The 21,760-nt window shown below is 42.6% G+C and overlaps 2 protein-coding genes across 4 annotated transcripts; both read left to right on the top strand.

Moving 5' to 3' along the window:
• The first annotated feature begins 446 nt into the window (after nt 1-446).
• On the top strand, nt 447-14,854 carry prrc1 (proline-rich coiled-coil 1). 3 transcript variants are annotated; one of them, XM_079524590.1, is made up of 9 exons: nt 447-556; nt 1,568-1,658; nt 2,724-3,092; nt 3,867-4,009; nt 5,886-5,988; nt 7,205-7,368; nt 12,039-12,142; nt 13,044-13,146; nt 13,711-14,854. In XM_079524590.1, exons 2-9 carry the CDS (start codon nt 1,589-1,591, stop codon nt 13,921-13,923), a joined length of 1,269 nt encoding a protein of 422 aa, XP_079380716.1. In that variant the 5' UTR covers nt 447-556; nt 1,568-1,588; the 3' UTR covers nt 13,924-14,854. The 3 variants fall into 3 exon arrangements, with proteins under 3 accessions (XP_079380716.1, XP_079380714.1, XP_079380715.1); XM_079524588.1 differs by having other exon boundaries at nt 3,864-4,009; XM_079524589.1 differs by having other exon boundaries at nt 479-556; nt 1,571-1,658; nt 3,864-4,009.
• On the top strand, nt 8,775-9,077 carry LOC306939651 (NADH dehydrogenase [ubiquinone] 1 alpha subcomplex subunit 2-like; the record flags this gene model as incomplete). The annotated part of the gene is made up of 1 exon (XM_079524293.1): nt 8,775-9,077. The coding sequence occupies one exon, from the start codon at nt 8,775-8,777 to the stop codon at nt 9,075-9,077; it is 303 nt and encodes a 100-aa protein (XP_079380419.1).
• Nucleotides 14,855-21,760: the final 6,906 nt, after the last annotated feature.

Here is a 21,760-nt window from a genome sequence, read left to right as displayed (position 1 = left end):
TTCCAACTCTAAAATGCTAATGTCTTAGTGTCATCACTTCCAATTGGATGAAAATTGTCATCTTGACCGAAAATGTATTTCCTGCTCATTAAAGAGATGGGGAGAGACCCGAAACTGAACAAACACCTACACCAGTAGGCCTATGTCAGTATGTCAGTATCACGGTCATGTCACGTCGCCCCTCTCACAACCAAGGTGTAAAGTAGGTAAAGTAACCAAGTACATTTACTCAAGTACTGTACTTTGAGGTATTTTTGCTTTTAAACCTGAAACAAATATGGCTTTAATTTCACGGTTTTCACCTTAAAGTAACCACACATTTATTACCAACATTAGAGGTAGAGAGAGGATGTGAGCTTAAGTAAGTATTTTACCACTAGGTGTCGCCAAACCACCAAACAAAAAAATCCCACCACCGCAGCAACACGGGAATAAAAACTAAAACTAAAACAAGGAGTCGTCACTGACGTCACACACATCCTAGCCACCGCGACGTGGTGGTACGTGGCACTGTGTGACGTCATCGGAAGGCGTCCATCTCCAAGCTGCAAGCAAGGTAAGTTCAGTCTCCTCAGTTTATCATCTTCTTCTCCCAACGTTACCCTTATTACAATACGCTGTGTGTGTGTGATTGTATTGATGTATTGTTGTATTGTGCTTTCTGCTTTGGCAATGTAAACGTATGTTTTCTCATGCCAATAAAGCCCTTTGATTTGAATTGAATTGTGTGTGTGTGTGTGTGTGTGTGTGTGTGTGTGTGTGTGTGTGTGTGTGTGTGTGTGTGTGTGTGTGTGTGTGTGTGTGTGTGTGTGTAACATTTCACACTGAGCTAATGTGCTTTTAACACCATAGGGGTGTGTGTGTGTGTGTGTGTGTGTGTGTGTGTGTGTGTGTGTGTGTGTGTGTGTGTGTGTGTGTGTGTGTGTGTGTGTGTGTGTGTGTGTGTGTGTGTGTGTGTGTGTGTGTGTGTGTGTGTGTGTCATTTACTAGCCCTAGAATGTCTGCCCATTCATAGATGGGCTGACAGCTTGAACTGCAATAAATGCTATATTTATTGCAAATCACATCATCACCATGGCGATATTCAACAATGTCATTGCATGTTTTCCTAATATCATGCAGCCCTAATTCATCATAGTAGGACAGATGAGGACATAACTGAAAACATGTCCTGTTACAATCTTTGTGGACATCAGTAACTGACAGGAAACAAACAGTTTGAGTGTGTGAAAATCACTGATTACAATCTGAGCACATCTGTACATAATTTCTATAGATGGTTGATGTCATATGCTTTTGTCAACATTTAGAAAAGAAATCCACTGCAAACAATCTACACAACCTCCTTTTTTGTCTGTATTTATTCATTTAGTTAAGGCATATTCATACTCTATATGTATTGGAAGGTGATTGATAAGGGGATATGTATTGATTGATAAGGGGTCCAAGGGGATATGTATTGGAAGGTGATTGATAAGGGGATATGTATTGATTGATAAGGGGATATGTATTGATTGATAAGGGGATATGTATTGGAAGGTGATTGAATCCATTGTTCTATTAAAAGCAGGTACCGAAGGCTGATACGATGATGGAGGAGAGTGGAATTGAGACCCCCCCGACCCCTCCCCCTGGTGTGGACGCTCCACTCGCTATCGGTATTATAAAGCATCTATCATGTCAAGGACCCAGTGTTGATTTCGTAGACGTAAAATGTTTGTCGACTGCCTTTTTTCACTGACGAAAACTAAATAAAAACAAAGCTATGATGACTAAAACTAAGCCTAAATATACCGACAATTTCGTCAAAAGATGTTGGGGAGAGACTAGTGGAGAAGAGTTCCAGTAGAACTAAAAGACAAATTTGGTTTGGTTGCGCTCGGGTGTTGCACTCTGAAAATAGCTGATCTACAAACTCACAACACGTCGCAGCTGTTACTGTTCTAATATAGTATTCAATCAATCAATCAAAAACTAAAGTAAGACTAAAACATTTCAAATGGCTAAAATATGACAAACTAAATGGAATAAATATTTATTCACAAGACCATGACTAAAATTAAATAAAAGGTTGCCATCAAAATCAACACTGCACATTGATTTGGTCACGGACCCCCATCTGAAATTGATTTTGAATTTGAATTAGTGAAAAGGGCTGTTGTGCAGTTTAAGCAAGCCATGATGTGTTTTGGTTCAAACAAAAGGTATTTTCACTTTTTGTTAAACGGTTAAAGCATTATATTCTGATTCTATAAGAGTCTATGTTCATTAACAGGGCTCATTAATAAACAGAAACTACATTTTCTGGTGGGTTGCCAGTTTTCAGAACGTCAGGAGAGAGAGTACCCATTCATCGGCTTCATTTTTATAGTGTTCCAGTTCCAATTTTGTCTGCTCATTTCTTTATGTTTATTACTTGTTTCATCTGTGTCCTGTGCGACGTCACTCTCCTTATTGGATACAATTGGTATCTACCTTAGAGTATCTACACCTGAAAATTAATTTCCTGATTAATAAAGAGCTGAAGAGAATCCTGTTCTTGAACAGAACTGAACTAGCAGAGTACTAGCAGAATGTCTTTCTCGTCTGTAAACTTGAAAATGTATAAAAAAAAATTAATATAGAGATATTTAACACTTATTTCAACAAACAAATAGCACCTACCTTACCCTAGAATAGATCTTGTCTTGTTTGACTGAATGCGTCCTTTCTCTCTGTTCTAGATCTTTCCAGCCCCTCTGTTTCCAGTCCCCTCCTGCCCAGCCACTTCACGTCCTCCCCGCCCCCTCTGGCCCCTCTCGTCTCCCCAGCCGCTGCTGCCGTCCCGCTCATGTCCCATCTCGGCTCCCTGTCCATCACCACCGGACCCCATGCAGGTCCACATGCCCCCTTTTCGGCGCTCTCCCCCTCTGCCCCTTATATGGCCTCGTCCGTCGGCGCCCCGCCCTCCAGCCTCGTCACGTCCGCCCCTCCGACGGGGCCCCCCAAATCTTTCTCCATGAGCGCCGGGTATGACATCACAAGAGGGCACGCCGGGCGAACGCCGCAGAGCCCATTGATGCCCACGATCGCCAACTCCTCCCAGATGTCAGGTAAGAACTTACTCAAGATAACATTCGCAGCGGATGATATAATTGGTCCTCACTAATGCTCGTTATAAGCTGGCACCATTTCTGTCTACTCACTCTGTCTCAGAGGAGGGCAGTTCAGAAACATGCCAATGACATCTTTCTTCAGTGGTAATTTCAAACTTAAAAAGAAAAAATTGATTCAAGAACAATGACTTCTATTTCAGCACTTTCCAGTAAGACAAAGGCTGTAGTTTCTATTAGCTCGGGGATTGCCTCCGATGATGCATTTACAATCGTATTATTAACTTTTAAGGCCATCTCTGGTCTGGCCCCATCCTACATCTCCGACCTACTCGAGCCATATGTCCCAAAGCACAACTTGAGGTCTTCAGACTCCTAAAAATCCCAATTTCCAAGTTGAAAACGAAAGGCGCCCGGGCCTTTGCTTTCAGATCCCTGACTCTCTGGAATGCCCTCCCTCTGGAGATCAGGCTCGCAGAGTCCGTCCCCCGTTTCAAATCCCTCCTGAAAACTCTTCTATAAAGCTGCTTTTAAACCATTATGTCCTACTGCATTTCTGCGTATTGCTTGTTTTATGTTTGAAATTCTTCATTGGGAATAACCCCTTGAGGTGAATCATCTCGTTTTCAATGCTTGTTTATGGTGTGTATTGTTTTTGTTTTTACTCTCTGTGAAGCACTTTGTAACTTTGTTTCGAAAGGTGCCATATAAATTAAGCTTTAATATTTATTCTGCCTTAAATGTACTTATGGCTTTTCCACACTTGTCCAGCAGGCTTGGTGTCCAACCCGTTGACCCAGCAGCCGGTGATGTCTGGAGGCTTGGACAGCTCACCCATCACCTTCCCTGAGAATGCAGAGGACCCTCGGATGTCTGCAGACCCCAGCACAGGGGGCGGAATCTGGGGCTTTATCAAGGTAAAAAATCACACCCGTGTGAACTGAGTGGTGTAAGGTCTTATATAGACTGATCAGCTGTGGTCTGACGTAATGTCTGACGTAATGAAATCACACCCGTGTGAACTGGGTGACCATAGCAACCATGCTCATCTTTTGGTACGAACAGACAGACAGACAAACTAACAAAGCCAGTTGTAGGAGTGGTTTACACCACTCAAAAAGCAATGTAAAGCAAGGTAAAAAAAAAAGCAATGTATTGCTTACATAATTGTCTCTGGCCTGTTGGCCTGTTTTGTCCAAAACCTTTCGGGATTCAAATTAATCAAAAGTAGCAGATCTACACGCTCAGAACGCGCCGCTTCGCGCAGAGTTTTCAGCTTGCGGATCTGCTACTTTTGATGCTTTTGTGTGACTCTGTAGTAGTATAATCAAGTAGGGCTTTTATTTACAAAAAAACACGAAAAGTTCAACTTCAGTTTAGATGTATAGCATGCTGATGATTGGAATAGATTTAATTGATAATGTAATTTGTTCAGATTCACGAAAAGGGAGTCTTTAAATGGGGACGAAAATAACTGCTAATTCTGAAGATTGTTTTTGCCCATGCAAAACTGCCCATAATCACTTTCACCTAGAAAATCCATTCACATTTTTTATAATTCAGCTGACTGTGGAGAAACATGCTGGAACTTTTTACTTTGAAATGTTTTATAGTTTCTGAGTTATTTAATTTAAACGCCAAATGCATTCTCAATGGCGAAAACACAAACTTTGGCACCACGTGTTAAAAAAAAAAAAAAAAAAGTGTTTTGATTTTTCTGTTTTTTTTTTAATAAAATAATTTAAAAATATATATATATATATATATATATTCTTTTTTTCAAAGACGTCCACAGACGTCTTGGGCTATGCACGTGCGGTAATACCCAGGACGTCCACAGACGTTTTGGGCACAAAATGTGTTAACAAGGCTGACCTTATAGTACCACATGATGTAAAACAATTTGTCTAAATAACCTTCTAATCTCAATTTTGTGGTCTAGAAAAACAAACCTAAGTAGCAAAAACATGAGAACAAAATGACCGTGGTAAGTCTGCATGCTCGTCATAACTAGACCAAGTTTCTACGCGGGCAGTGGTGGAAAGTAACTATTTATTTGAAAACTTTAGTTACTAGTTACTTTTGATTATTATTACAAAACACTCAATCACTTTTCAACCTATCTTCATATAATTGATCCTCACTAATGTGTGATAACATGCCACAAGTTTTAAGACTCGGTCTGTGGGCAGTTCAGAAACCCGTCCACCAGTGACATCATCGATGGGGAATCCAAGCGAATAGAAGGGTTTCTATTCCTGAAAATTTGCAGGAAGCCATCGTTCTCACAATAATTCAAATAAAAAAAAATATTTTTTTAAATCTTGTTCAAATCTGCCTAACGATGATGTCACTGGTGGACGTGTTTCTGAACTGCCCACAGCCCTCCTATGAGACAGACTAAGTAGAAAAAAATTGTCGTATTTTATCATGAACATTAGTGAGGACCAATTATATGAAGATTTTTTATCCATTTGAAAGGTGAAATGGGACATTCTGCATAATGAGTACTTTTACTTTTGGTACCTTAAGTACATTTTGATACCAATACTTTTGTACTTTTACTCTGGTACATTTTTAATTAACTTTTTAGAGTATTTCTATATTGCTGGGTAAGGTGGAGATGTCTGAAGAGGTGAGTTTTCAGATTAGGGCGGGAAATTGGGAGTAAGTCTGCAGTTCTGACTGCAATTATGGGGAGCTTGTATAACATACATACATACACATAATTGTAGAGACGCACACACACCACATTCACATACACTCACTCACATGCGTATTGTGTGTTTGCAGGGGGTGGCAGGGAATCCCATGGTGAAGACAGTCCTGGACAAGACCAAACACTCTGTGGAGTCCATGATCACCACCCTGGACCCTGGCATGGCCCCCTACATCAGTAAGTCTGTTTTTTCTTTGTAATATATATAATAACAAGTGGCCGAAATGAGTTTTCTCAGACGGGTGGCTGGCTTCTCCCTTAGAGATATGGTGAGAAATTCTGTGACACGGGACAGACTCGGAGTAGAGTCGCTGTTTCTTCGCTTGGAAAGGAGTCAGCTTAGGTGGTTCGGGCATCTGGTTAGGATGCCTCTCGAGCGTCTCCCTAGGGAGGCAAGGATGGGGGGAGAGCCCGGGAGACAAGGATGAGTCGGAGGGTGTATATCTCCAATATCTGCCTATCAATTGCTAATGTTGCTCTGGAGAGGGAAGTCTGGAGCTCTCTGGTGGAGCTGTTGCCCCCGTGACCCGAAACTTAACCCATTTAGACCTGAGGACGCATGTGTGTCATATTATAGCTTTTAAAAGCACACAATACAAAAAAAAGGAAAGAAGAAAGCAGCACACCACAATAACCATGAAACTATAGATGCACATTTAGGGCTTTCACTGCTAGTGATTTTTACTAGGTGACTAGTCGATTAATCGACTAGTAAGTCGTTTTTGAGTGGTGCAACCACTCCTATAGACAGCTATGTGTGTCCCTGGGTCTGTCTGTCTGTCCCTGTGTCTGTCTGTCTGTCCCTGGGTCTGTCTGTCCAAGCTTGAAAATAACGTTTGTTCACCACCAAGTGCCATTGTTGCACAGCCTAACACACAGACACACACAGGCCAGGGAGGAGGGCTTGTACAGTACAGTACAGTACAGTACAGTACAGTACAGTACAGTACAGTACAGTACAGTACAGTACAGTACAGTACAGTACAGTACAGTACCACTCACTTCAGACGGGTCTGATTTTTAATAATATTTGTACATTTAAAAACTGTGTACATTGGTGACTATAATCTAGCATTCTAGCTGATCTTGAGGCCTACAAAAATGGGAGAAAAAACAAACAAAAACAAAACTTTTTTTCCTTTTCTTATCAACTAGTACCAACAAGGTCAACTAGTGGATTTACTAGTCGACTAGTTGCTTAAAGCCCTAATGCACATACAGTCAAATATGCAGTACAACTGGGGCTCTCTTATCCAATGAATCACTTCCTTTAGGAATCAGAGTAGATAAATCCTTGGGCAAGTAATCCATCTATCCGTGGCTGCCGTGACATGAGCAACGTGTATAATACCAACGTCTATAATACCGTGACCGTGCGGCCGTGTGTTTCCAGAGTCCGGCGGAGACGTGGACATTGTGGTGACGTCGGACAAGGAGACCGTGGTGGATGCTGTGAGGGCAGCGTTCCAGGAAGTGTTTGGCATGGCGATGGTGACGGGAGACCCCGGAGTGTCCAACATCGCCCCCCAACCTGTGGGCTATGCTGCCGGCGTCAAGGTAGTGTATGACTGTGACCTGTTAAAATGGCAAATGGTGCATTTCTATAGCGCCTTGCTCTTTATCAAAGACGCTTTTCAATGATTGTGCATTACATTAGTCCTGCACGATTCATCGAAAAACGATCGAGATCTAGATAGACAGACACCTATGCAATCTCATTTCTAAATTTGAGCAAGTATCATGCAGTTGACTGTCCAATTCATCTTAGTTGCAACTACAGACTAAAGACAATATATTTCCAGGGAAAAGATGAGAATCATGATTGTGAGAATCGTGATCTCAAAAATTGAGATTCACATTTGAGCAAAAATCATGCAGCACTGCATTAGATTCACCCATTCACACACACATTCATGTACCGATGGCGGAGCGGAGGCACCAACCTGCACATCGGGAGAAATTTGGGGTTCAGCGTCTTGCTTATAAGGACACTTTGCATTGAACATTGGAACGTTACAATTTGTATTTCTGTTTGCCTTTTAGGCTTCGTAATTACTTTATATTCACAAAATATTATTTTCACAAAATGTCTGCAGTCTGTAGGAATCCCTGCATCTATACTGCATCACGTCGCACCTTTGATATCGAATGCTCGTGTGTGGACTATAGAATGTCTTGGTTGTGCAAGTCAAGTGACACCGTTGACAGTCATATCATTTAGAAGTGCCTGGTTCCAGAGGGCTCAAACATGAATGGGAGATTCTGTAAGGTGGTGGTGGGGGGGTTGGGGGGTAGGTGGACATTCAGACCTCACCAATTTGTTTCTCAGGTTCACAGGGGTCCTTAGAAAAGCACCCATGTTGGATGAGACAAATGCTTTTTGAGGGCAGCGTCTGCAAAACAATATGCCAGTGTTTACTGACGTTGGTGGACATTTAGTTTGCTAGAGGAGATGATGAGGAGAGCAGCATGGATGATCCTGTTGCCACTGGTTTTGGTGCTCGTCTTGTTCAGGCACTCGTATTGTGGTACATTATTTAAAATAAATCACACTTGTGTAAAGTGAGGGGGACAGTGAGGGCAGTATTTATATCAGCTAGTTGGCATCTTACGTTGTCATTTACAACAAACATTAAATTCCATAAACTTGGCTGGCAATTGTTTTTGTTAAAAAGGCTTCAAACAAACAAGTCCATAGACTTGGCTGCCACATGACGAAATTTCGGAAAGCCATGCATTGGAGGGCCTCAACAATATTAGAGACTTCTGTAATCCATTCCCCCAAAATGCAGACCTCCATATTTGGACAAGGCTAACCCAAAATTCCATATTTGGGCATGGCTCACTTCATTGTGACCTCATCGTGATGATACAAGCGTCGCTGCCGGCTAGCCTGGTATAACCGACAGGGTCTCAGTAGCGACTCATCGAGTAAGGTGCGTCAAGAGAGCCAAACATCCAGCATGGCCGCCGCCATAGTGAGGGCCATCGGCTCCGACCTGGCCAAGAGCCTCCGAGAGATCCGTCTCCATTTGTGTCAGACCGGCGTCGCCAGCCAGGGAGCCAGGGACTTTGTGGAACGGCACTATGTGACGTTGAAAAAGGCCAATCCGGAGTTTCCCATCCTGATCAGGGAGTGTTCGGGAGTGGAAGCCAAACTCTGGGCTAGGTACGACTTCGGGAAGGAAAGGAGTGTCGCGCTGGACAACATGACAGCGGAACAGGTAGCCAGAGCACTGGAGGCGGTGGTCAAGTCCAAACCTTGACCTCACCTCACTCTGCGCTCCGGACAGATTCTCTCCCCGACCCCCCATCCCTGAACTCTAATAATTATGTGTTGTACTCATGGTTAAAAAAAAGTTTTCTAAATCATGACAATTTTCGGAAAGATTTGAGGCACATTTTAACGATTTTTCAAAAATAGCAGACCTACAAGTTCATAGCGCGCCACTCGGTGGCGCGCTATGAGCTTGTAGATCTGCTATTTTTCAATAGCTAAATTATAACAATGTTTAAAACACCAAAACGGGTTCCCGCCCAAAATGGGTTAATGGTTAATGTGGTTAAACGCTAACGTGACATGGATGCGTTCCAGGTCTCAATGGATTAATAAACCCAATTTGATACACTAACCCCCCACTCACATCCCTCCCAAAACATCACATAGGCTCTGCAGCCATTCAGTCATTTTGAGGGGTGCTAGCCCCTTACATCTGGCTTTCAGAAATTACGTCATGTGGCATCCGATGGACATTTCTATGGACATTTCTAATGTTTGATTAGAGTACTAAATGTGACTTCATGTGGCAAGACACGCTCCATATATGGCCAGTACATAATTCATTCCATATGTTGATCTGACCCCCATGCCAAAGCCCCTGCAGTCTGCTGTCTGTCACCCAGGCGGATGTGTGCACGCGTGCGCTTCTCGCCCTCAGGTGTTTTACTGGTTATACTGTCCACCTCTGCTGATGTCACATACAAAACAAAGGATCATGTCCATTTTTGGTCATTTGTATTGTGTGTGTGATGTCAGACCATGAGCTCCCTATATATACTGTATATAAGGTGAACATAGGAGGGGTTCGAGCAGGAAAAGCTAAGCTCAAGAAAGACATGGACAGTTACACGAGAGCGCCATGCCCCTGGAGGATCGTAGACGATTGTGGGAGCGCCTTCGCACTGGGGGTCATTGGAGGCAGTATTTTCCAGTCTATCAAAGGGTTCAGGGATTCACCTGCAGGGATGAGAAACAGAATGAACAGTAGCTTCACTTCCATCAGGACCAGAGTCCCACTTATAGGAGGTCAGTTTGCTGTATGGGGAGGCCTCTTCTCTGTGGTCGACTGTGGTCTCGCACGAGTGAGAAAGAAGGAGGATTCCTTGAACGCAATTGCGAGCGGGGCCATGACCGGAGCCATCCTTGCTGCAAGGAATGGACCAAAAGCCATGGCTGGCTCTGCAGCCATGGGTGGCATTATTTTGGCACTGATAGAAGGTGCTGGAATCATGGTCAATAGATTTTCTTCTTCACAGCTCCAAACTAGTCCCCAGTTTTCAGAGGAACCTGCCCCTCGTTTGGTGACCACCCCTCACGCATAGTTATTATGAATTCATTGAGTGAGAATACTTGCACAAGCAAAATTGTCATTGCACCTGACGTTCGACTGTCAGAAATGAAACAACAACTAGGCTCATCTTGATGTTCTCGCCTTTCACCATGTTCCCCAGACAGTTTATGAGCGGTGTTTGCGCTCCAGCATTTGATTGTGTGTTTTTGTCTAAGTCTGTCTCTGTCAAAGAGCGGGAGACATGAAGACTCCCTCTATCCATTTGACGTAATCATTACGCCATTACTTCACCTCCTTGACAGATATTCCTTGCTCTGTCAATATAACTGGTGTCCTCAGCTTTTGAGGACATTGATGAAATGATTAGTTAGTAGATACCGTATGATTATCTACTAATTATCATTTTCTCGAGGCGTGACCATATATGGAGGCGTGACACGACACGACACGACTGACGGGAAATGCAGGTTTTCATAGTAACTGCGACCTACGGTGGCAAAAAAGAGATCACTGACACGTTTAATATTCTTTTATATATTTTTCCTTTCCAAAAATGTTACAAAATAGCGTAAATAGTCGCAGTTAACCCTCTTATGGCCACCCTAATTCAGTGGATTGTGCCTTCTACCTGCACTATTCATATGTTTAATTCCTTATTTTAATGCCAATAGAAAAATCTGTGACATACACACTATATCTCCTTCTAACACAGTAGTATTAGACACTGAGTCCTGATGGTGGCGGTAACTTCACCATTATGCCGATTTTGACCAAATAGAGGGAATCTGGCGAGGGCATTTCCGGTCAGCTGATCACAACATCCGCTAGCTTTCTGCACTGCGTTACACAGTCAGATGTCCGGGATGCTAAGCTATCATCGTTTATTTTAATAACTAAGTCAAATTAAGCTCTAATCAATCCCCACATATCGTCAATCCCCACATATCGCATTTTACATAGCGATTCACATAAAGGCCGGCCGGTTTTAGGTAGATTACATCGGCCGTTAGCCAAACAAGCTAAAGGTTGCTACATTTTGCTACATTAAGCCCCCGATTATAGGGAATAAAGCGATTACGTCAAGGGTAATGAGGGATTTTTTGATTCATTACGTCAATTACGTCAATAGCCATAAGGGGGTTGAATCGTGAATCATTCCTCTTCGATGTCTGAAAACTAGAGTTCTCAACACGAAAATTAAGGCCTTACCCCACCCGGGCCCGCATCAAACCCTGTACACTCAAGACACTGCCCCCGCTGCCACCCTTAGATCTCCATATGTGGAGCTGACCCGTTCTGACATTCCATATGTTGATCTGACCTCATCAAAACCTGTACACCCAAGACACGCTCCATATATGGCCAGTGCAGAAGCGACCTTGCCCTAAAGGGCGAGGTCGATTCTTGCCCTCAGGTGTCTTACTGGTTAGTTAGATTGTATAAAACCTTCAAAAATAGCAGGTCTAGCTTGTCGGCTCTGTTTCATGACAAAGTATGAAATAAGGCTTAAGTGTTTGAAAAGAATCCCAAAAGGGGTTCCAAAAGTAATTTACAAAAGATCTTATAAGAACTTCAGGGAGGGCTCATTTTCAGAAGATCTGGCCGTGTGAACGCAGCATTAACACTAAAACTGCTGTTGCCCTGTCCGTCCACCAGGGGGCTCAGGAGCGCATCAACAGCCTGAGGAGAACCAACGCCATTCACGCCAAGCAGCCCGTGGTGTCTGTGGAGAACTTCATCGCTGAGCTCTTCCCCGACAAGTGAGCGGAAACGAAACGCACACAGCTTCCATTAACCCATATAAGACTGAGACCAGATTCTACAAATTTCTTGTAAATCATGACAGTCTTAATGGTTTAAATCAGTGGTTTTCAAACTATTTCATGTTAAAACTCATTCACCGCCACCAGGGGGCGCCAAAAGTCCCAGACCGCCACCATATATATATTATTATTATTATTTTATTTTTTTACCATGTTATAAAACACGAAAAACACGTCCTTGGTGCTCCAGGACATCATGAAAAAGAAGTTAAATAAGTCCTTGGCGACCATTGAGTTAAGGACCACAAAAATTATATGTATTTGGCCACCGACCCCCATCTGGAAATATGTTGTTCCAGGGACCGCCCAGAAGCAAAGATTTGAGTTAAAAACGTTCACTTATTATGACTTATTATGCAGTCGACAAAAACTGGAGTATGTGTAGACCTTAAGGCTACTTCCTGGGTAGCCTTAAGGTCCACGCATACTCCAGTTTGTGTCGATAACTATGTTGTGACGTCACCTCAACACATCTCTCTGTTTTTACTAACCACCATCACCGTTTAGGTGAGTACTGACTGAGTAGGTTAAAGGTTATCACCTATAACTGGAGAATGCGTGGGCCTTTACTGTACCACGTCCATGACTCACACAAGCTGTTTACATTCATGAGTAATACAATATTCAATCAAAATGGCCCACACTTTGATATGTATTTGGCCGCAGACCCACATCTGAAAAGATTTTGTGCCAGGAAACCCCTTAAAATAAGTTCTGTTATTTCTTTTCGGAAACTTTACAACTTTACAAGCTCACAACGCTCATAATAATACATTTTTCTGGGGGCTAATGTTGATGGAATGGGATTAATGCTAAGTTGTTCTGTCTCCCTACGCAGGTGGTTTGACATGGGCTGTCTTGTCCTGGAAGACCCAGGCCTTGGCGTTTACATCGAAACCTTCACACAGACCACTCCTGTAGCACTGGAATACATTCAACAGGTACAATGTTCTTATAAACTAATCCTCTAGCATTGAAAGACGTTCAACACAACAGGTACAATGTCGGGGGCACGGTGGCGCAGACGGTAGCGCTGTCGCCTCACAGCTAGAAGGTCCCTCGTTTGAGTCCCGCTGGGGGCGTGCTCTCTCCTCCGCGTCATCAGCGCCCATACCCTTGGTGGGGTTGGCGAAAAGGGCCTTTTTGTGTGGAGTTTGTTCTCCCCGTGTCCCCTCACAAAAAACATGCAGTAATCCTGGTCTCTATACTGCCTCCCCCTGGCCAGCCAGGGTGCCTGATGGAGGGGAAAGGAACTTGTTGGAATAACATGTTCCTTCCTTGACTTCCTTCCACGCCTACATCCAACCCGGGAAACTCCCCCTGTCAGGTGAAAAGAAGTGGCTTGGACTCCTCATGCATTAAGGAAGGACCTTCAATGCAATTAACTGTACCACTGCGCCACCTGAGTGCTGGCATTCACAATATATAGAAAAACATTGCACATGTAATTTCCGAATAATTGTGATGCGAGAACATTTGCTACATGTAGTCCATTTGTTTTTCAGGCTCAGTCCATGACACCGGCTGACTACAGCCTGCGCTGGTCAGGCTTGCAGGTGACGGTGGGGGAGGTGCTGGAGCGCAGCCTGCCAAACGTGGTGCGGGCCAACTGGCAGCAGGCGCTGACGGGCATGAGCCACCAGCGCATGGTGCACGGCGCCGCCATGGCACTGGCCGGGATGTACAAGCAGCAGCTGTCCTCCAGGGGGAGCCTGTGAGACGCTATAATAAGCGATGCTTTCCGTATGTTACATATTATGTGTGTCGGATTGAAGCGGGGCGGGGAGGGGTTAGGCCGGCTGTTCGACGGGATTGCCCCCCGCTCTCCCCCCTTGGTCAGCGCAATGAAACGCCGATTGCACATTTTGTCGCGCGGTGTTTAATTTGCGTCTGCGGAGCGATGCAGGCTTCAGGGCCTGAAGCGAATTGACCTCTTAAAGCTGGTGTTAGGTGATAGTTTTGTTAAAATAAGTGTTAAATAGCTCTATATTCAGATAGTAATCGCTATATAGGTGTTTGTTCAGTAACCAGAGCCAATGCTACTCCCGGTCTCTCCAGATTTTTTGTAAACAGAAAATGTAATTTTCAGGTCGGGATAACAAACTCAGACAACTCCACAAAGATTTATATAAGCTTTTTTAGTGTTCCATTTCTCATTTTTGTCTGCTCATTTGTTTGTTTCATCACTACCAATTCCACTTACTAGAAGCTCGACCGGCCTTCGGCCTTGATGGCGTTATGTAGAGTGGGCGTAATGGGCAAAAGAGGTGGCTGAAATGTGCCTGAATAATGTGTTTTATATTAACTGTACAATATGTGAAGACATTGAGGGCAGGATAATAAGTCTAGATCATAGACAGTGATCAAGAGTCTGTGGCAAATTTGGAGGCAGGTGGAGTGCTGGTCAGCCCCGTGATGAGCTGACGCACACAGTGACGTTGCCTCTCTGATTCTGGTAGTGGGATTTATCCTATTTGTGATTTGGATAAAAGTGGTATATCTTGACCTGAACATTTTCTATTTACTAAGATGGGGAGAGCCCTGTTACTGAACAAACACTCTATAGCTATGATTACTCCCAGAGAAGAACTATTTAAAACTTATTTTAACAAAGAAAATGTAACCTAAACCATGTTTAAGCCCCCCCCCCCCCCCCCCCCCCCCCACACACACACACACACAAAAAATATATGACAAATCAAAATGTGTCAAATGTTTTTCAAAGAATTGCAATTGATCTAAACCACATAGCATTTTGCATTGCAATGCATTGTGAGCTTAAGATTCTTTGAAACATTTGGGAAAGGTTTTTGAACAATGTTTCATTTGGAACATTCCCAGAATCGGGATGTCGGCGTTAAAGTGGTCAATGAAACGGACACCAGACACCAAGATTGAGTTCATTCCTGCCAATACCCGAACAAGCACAAAGACATCATCATCGATAATTTATCTAAAATATGATTCTAGATTTTGCGTGGTGGTGGAGGAAGAACAGTGATATGCCGAACAGTGCTGAGCGATGGATTTTCTTTTTCAGTTGTCTGACAACTGATTGTATAGATCGCTTCAATCGTTAGAAATATTAGAATATGGTTCACCCGAGATCTCCCCTGTGATTCTGTAGTGTAGTACGGTCGACTTACTTAGAAATCTACAAGCAGTGTGTGCTGTTGACTGTAGAGGGCAGTATAACGCACCTAGCCTGACAGAAATGACATAGTATCATCACTGTTTGGCGGATGTCTAAAACTGTAACGGAAACAAATGGAAACAATTATATTCTGTGTTCAATCAATGTATCATTTAGTCACAGCTCTTGTTCATATTCTTTCTTTGGTTCTATATTTATAAAAACCACAGTCACACTTTAGTAGAAAACATACTATCTGCAGCACAAGCTCACAGCCATTTTCTGTACTATCACATTACTTGGTCATACGAAGAAGTGTTGAGTTAACCTTTTTTCACTGAAGAAGCTATGATGAATTAATAATATATTGCCAATGTTGTCAATTAAAAACTAGACTCAAATGTTAGGAAGGGACTAGAGGAGAAGAGATCCAGTATAACTAAGACACCTAAGTCATCATGGGTGCTCGTGGGTGTCACAGACCTGATCGTAGATCGGCTATTTCCGCCATGCAGCTGAGTGAAAATTAATTTTAGTCGAATAAATCAACTGTAGATCTAGTCGACAAAAATCATACGGCATTTAGTCAACTAAAAGGTGACTAAAATATGACTCAAACTCAAACAGAATTCTATTCAAAAGACTATGACTAAAGCTAAACCAAAATTTGCTGTCAAAATCAACACTGCATACAATGAAGCGTACCATACTAATATGGAGATTCTGCCTGACTGCGACGTCCTATAAATTAATCTGGAAAGCTGTGCATTCATAACATTTAGCACCCCCATTGGTAGTGCCAAGATTCCATTATTACTCTGAAAACCCAACTCAACACGTCAAGTAAAGAGAAAAAGTAATCGCTCGGCACTGCAGCGCATCACGGCCTGTAAAATATTGTATGATTAGTTTGTCTGATTATTTCCGTCAAATAAAGTAATTATCTGTGCTAATGAATGCTGACTGTATGGAAGACTGAAGGATTATTTTTCCTCGGTTAATTGTAGCTGGGTTTTTAAAGCCTACACGTCTCAGTGTCATACGACATAATTGTATTGCATATCTCACTTCTAACTTATTTTAAAGCACCAACATTATTCTTGTGTTTCACGTCCCTTCGCCAAACGTTTGTACTTGAGCGCCTTTCCCCCCGCTGAATAACATCAAAATGGCCTTGAGTGTGAGGTCGTTTTCTCGCAGTTGTGAAGAAATTATATCTCAGAAATATGACATTTACAACCTCGGTTTTATTTTTGGTTTTGTTTCTGTTTTTCAATAGAAATCGTTAATTCATACTGTATATCCCAGGTTTCTGAGGGGTTTTCGTGCCACAATTCTATTAAAGGTTTTAACTCCCAAGTTTTGGCTTTATATAAGAATTGTAAGATTGTTTACTTGGTGGAAGTCACAGTCGCAATTCAGGCGTTTTGAATGTCATTCCCAGGAAGAAATGGCCTTCCACACATTGATTTGGAAGGCAATGCATTTGTCCCGGTTTCCTGTTAAAGGTGCACTTCACCCATTTTCAGCCTATCAATTCATCCTCACTAAATGCTGTCTGTCTGTCTCAGAGGGGGGCTTTGGACAGTTCAGAAACCTGTCTACTCACTCTGTCTCAGAGGAGGGCTGTGGACAGTTCAGAAACCTGTCTACTCACTCTGTGTCTCAGAGGAGGGCTGTGGACAGTTCAGAAACCTGTGTACTCACTCTGTGCCTCAGAGGAGGGCTTTGGACAGTTCAGAAACCTGTCTACTCACTCTGTGTCTCAGAGGAGGGCTGTGGACAGTTCAGAAACCTGTCTACTCACTCTGTGTCTCAGAGGAGGGCTGTGGACAGTTCAGAAACCTAACTCTAATGTCATCATCGACGCAGAGGCTGCTAGGGATGGGACGATATCAAAATTACATGTCACGATTATTGTGGCTAAAAATAATTGCGATTGCCGATATTATCACGATAATCAAAACGTAAAACGGCAGTTTTGTTAACATTGAACCCCCAGCATCTCCCTATTCTGAGAGGTAACGTTCGACAAAAATAGCAGATCTACAAGCCACGCAGTGTGAGCTTGTAGATCTGCTATTTTGGAGGAATTGTTTTTTGTAGAGTGAAATAAGGGCCTACCAAAAGCGCTCTTTACTGGTCCATTTTATCAAGCAGAGAGGGTTTCAGTGGTGCTGAATTTGAAGCCAAAAGCCAATTCATCCTAGTGTATGACGCAGGACAATTTCTCGATAAATTTAAATCTCCACGATACGATTACTGTGAGTGTTTTTTTTTATCACGTTAAATTATTATCGTCCCAGCCCTAGAGGCTAATTGGACAGCCATACATCCTATATACCATAAATGTAGCTAAATACTGCACCATTCTTCAGGGATAGATGCTCAAAATTATGTCCGACAAATGCCAGTCTACTTTGTCATTGTTGTTTTTTAAGATATCAGGATTTTTGTTCTGTGTTGCGTTCAGTGTAAAGAAAGAAAAGCTTGTGATGCAGCTCTTTACTCCTAAATGTGCCTTTAATACGCAAGTAAAATACTTTTCATACTGCTTTGTGCTTTGTGTTGTTGACTGCACAGTGCACACCCACTCACACCCACGCACGCGTGTGCGCATTTACACTAAATGATGGCGGACGGCAGTGCATGTTGAATAGTTGAACACTTAACAGTTGTGGAAAGTAACTAAGTACATTTTCTTAAGTACTGTACTTAAGAATTTGTACTTGACTTGACCATTTACAATACTTTTACTACTCCACTACATCTCAGAGTCAAATATTGTACTTTTACTCCACTACATCTATTTGAAAACGTTAGTTCAGCTTTGACGAATATGAATGGCCAAAAGCATGGTTTGTTGTTGTCACTATGTGATGAGGCATGCTGAACCATGTCAGAGTTTGTTTATGACCATACAATAACAGCAAACATATTTAAGTGCAGTCGTACATATTTGCGTTAAACACCTTTTCTTTTTAGTCTTAAGCCCTATTCCCACAGGACTATAGTCTTGATATATATATATATATATATGAGATGATTTATTTTCAGTCAATGCAAAACCTGTTGACCACTGTACTAAGCCATGCTGTCTACAACCGAATAACTGTGCCGGAAATAGCCAATCTACAAGCTCACAACAAGTTGTGTTGCTATGTGCCGTGAGCTTGTAGATCGGCTATTTTCGTAGTTTGCCAAAGAGGTTCATTTCATTGATCTTCATCAGCAAGCTGAGGTTAATTTCCAACTCCTCTGAACAGGTCTTAATCCTGTACCTATTACCACCACAAGGTGGCAGAATTGCAATTCCTAAACCCTGACCCCCTCTTTGAGAACCACGGTCATCCACATCACAGGCTGGTGCATGAGATCCTTACTTCTACTCCACTATATCTCGGATACAAATATTGTACTTTTACTCCACTATATGTATTTGAAAACTTTAGTTAACTACTAGTTACTTTGTAGATTTGGATTATTATTACAATTTATTATTACAAGACATACGGTAACCAATTCAGCCCTATATACATTTTGATAGCAGATCTGAAAACTTGAAATGGGACATTCTGCATAATTAGTACTTTCTACTTCACACTTTTACGTGTAACAGTATTTCTACATTGCGGTATTGATACTTTTATTTAAGCAAAACATTTGAGTAATTATTCCACCACTGGCAACCAGGCTGTTATTAGACGTTTGTTAAGGTGTGTGTGTGTGTGTGTGTGTGTGTGTGTGTGTGTGTGTGTGTGTGTGTGTGTGTGTGTGTGTGTGTGTGTGTGTGTGTGTGTGTGTGTGTGTGTGTGTGTGTGCGCGTGTGCGTGTGCGTGTGCGTGTGCGTGCGCGCGTGCGTGCGTGCGTGCGTGCGTGCGTGCGTGCGCGCGCGCGCGCGCGTGCGTGCCACAACTAAGTGGCTTCAGGTGAGATTCAAATCTGTGAGAGGAGGTGAAGGTGCAACAGTAAATGGTAACAACATAACAGATTAAGATCATAACACAGGTCTACTGCCAGGAAGCGTTAAAACTATATGACAATGTTCGTCGACTACCTTTTTTCCCCAAAACTAAATAAATAAAAACTAAGCTACAGTATGATGACTAAAACTAAGACTAAATATATTTACAATTGCGTCAACAAATAAAAACTAGACGTAGATGTTAGGGAGGGACTACTGGAAAAGAGATCCAGTAGAACTAAAAGACAAGTCATTTTAAATAGCCGAGTTTGTAGATCGGCTCTTTTCAGCATGAAGTCAAGTCTAAAATCAGGCAGTATGACGCCATCAAGGGCCGCCAAAATACATTTTTGTCGACAAAATCAACTGTAGATTATGATATTTAGTCGACTAAAACTAGACTAAGACTTTCAGATGACTAAAATATGACTAAAGCTAAATGAAAACTATGACTGCATCCAAATTGTCAGCACACCTGGTATCAAGTGGTGTGCCAGTGATGTACAATTTTTAACTTTTTATCCCTACGTTGTGAGCTTGTAGATCGGCTGTTTTTCAATAGCTGAAATAGGACTTCATTGGTTACAGTATGTTTTGTAATCCAACTATAAATGCACCAAGTCTCTGTGTGTACATTTGTACGTCTGAAATTCACGTAACTCGAGAACCGTTCGCCCCACCGACTTAAAATTCGACACACGCTTTCCACACCACCACAGGGAGTGCAGTGCCCGGTGTCGAGTCGGTCGGACCCACGGTTGTCCAGAATTAAAAATTGTAGTAATGGTCAAAGTTGTCAAACAAAGTTCAATATTTGTCATTGAGAAGAATGAGAAGAATGACTCAGAATGACTCAGTCATAATTGCCAGGTGCAGTATAAGCTCTCATTTATGAACATCTTTAATCAGTTTGTGTGCCCCAGCCTCTTCCTCATGCAGCTCACGGCTTCATGTTGCGGCGTTCAGAGTATGGGTTTTATGCCGTTCAGACTATGGGGTTCATGGGTCTCCCATTGTCTTAGAGGCAGTCAATGCGGCCTGGGCCGTGGCTCAGTGGTCCAGGCACCTTGGCTGGTAATCCAGTCTGGCAGTGTGCCGCGGGTTCGACTCCCGATCCCGACGGCCTTTACTGCATGTCTTCCCCCCCATCTCTCTCCCCATTTCCTGTCAGCCTACTGTCTGTCCCTCCATAAAATATATAAAATAAAGGTGAAAGCCACAAAAAAAAACATAAAAAAAAAAAAGAGGCAGTCAATGATGAAAACGTTTCCACTAGGTCGCTACTACGGTCGCTAGCAGAGGTAGGTGAACAAACAACAAATGTTGTCCAGCCGCTTTTCAAGCAGCTGGCAAAAATGGAAATGCCCAGATAAAGTAAAAGTACCTCAAAAGTGTACTTGAGTAAAGGTACTTGTAGTTGCATGCCAATGTAATGTCTTGTGAGACGAGCTGCAGTGTGCTTGAAGCTGTCATAACATACCGCATGGAATGAGGAATGCATGGCACTTCCACATGGATTCACGTTAAGACCATCCCAACCATGTGTGCCTATCAGCTATTGGTGCGCTACACAAACACAATGGGGGCCTCATTTCCGGCCGCTGAACAAACACAATTTTGATTGTTTTAGTCATAGTATTTTGAGTAAAATTGTATTTAGTTTTAGTAATATTTTAGTCAACTGAAATGTTTTAGTGTTTAGCCTGGATTTAGTTGACCAGTTCAGTGACCTTGTGGTTAGTGTCCACCCTGGAGACTGGAAGGTCGGGGTTTGATCCCGGCCGGGTCATACTACTAAAGACTCTGGAAAAAGGGGACCCATGTGCCTCCCTGCTCAGCATCAAGGGTTGGATCGGACATAATACTAGCGTCATGTTCAGGGGGTGTACTTGTACATCATTTCCAGGAGGTGTACTTGTACATCAAGCTAGCTCATGCTACAGAAACAGGATATAGGCTCCTGCCCCTATGGGTCTCATGGCTCAGCAAGGCTTACTAAATATCGTAAGATTTTAGTTAACTAAATCTACAGTTGATTTTGGCAGCGAAAATGTATTTTGCCTTTTTGGCGTCATAATGGCAGATTTTACGCTTGGTTGCATGCTGTAAATAGCCGATCTAGAGCCACTGAGCTGGCCATGAGCTGTTTGTTAAGACCTGGAACGCATTTTAACTATTATTTTATACTTTAGCTGTTGAAAAATAGCAGATATACAAGTTCATAGCCGTGCTACGCGCTTGTAGATCTGCTATTTTTGAAAAATCGTGAAAATGTGTGCAAAACTTTAAATATATATACTCTTTCACAGCGGACGCTTTTAACTCAAATATTTGCTTCTGGGGGGGTCCCTGGAACAACATATTTTCAGATGGGCAGCCAAATACAGATAATTCTGGGGGTCCTTGACATAAAGAAGTTTGAGCACCACTGATTCGTTTTTCAGGAAACTGTCATAGA

Source organism: Electrona antarctica (genome assembly GCF_951216825.1).
Source record: "Electrona antarctica genome assembly, chromosome: 16".
NCBI lineage: Eukaryota > Metazoa > Chordata > Actinopteri > Myctophiformes > Myctophidae > Electrona > Electrona antarctica.
Note: the sequence above shows the minus strand (reverse complement) of the source record. Positions and strands in the feature narration are given on the sequence as shown.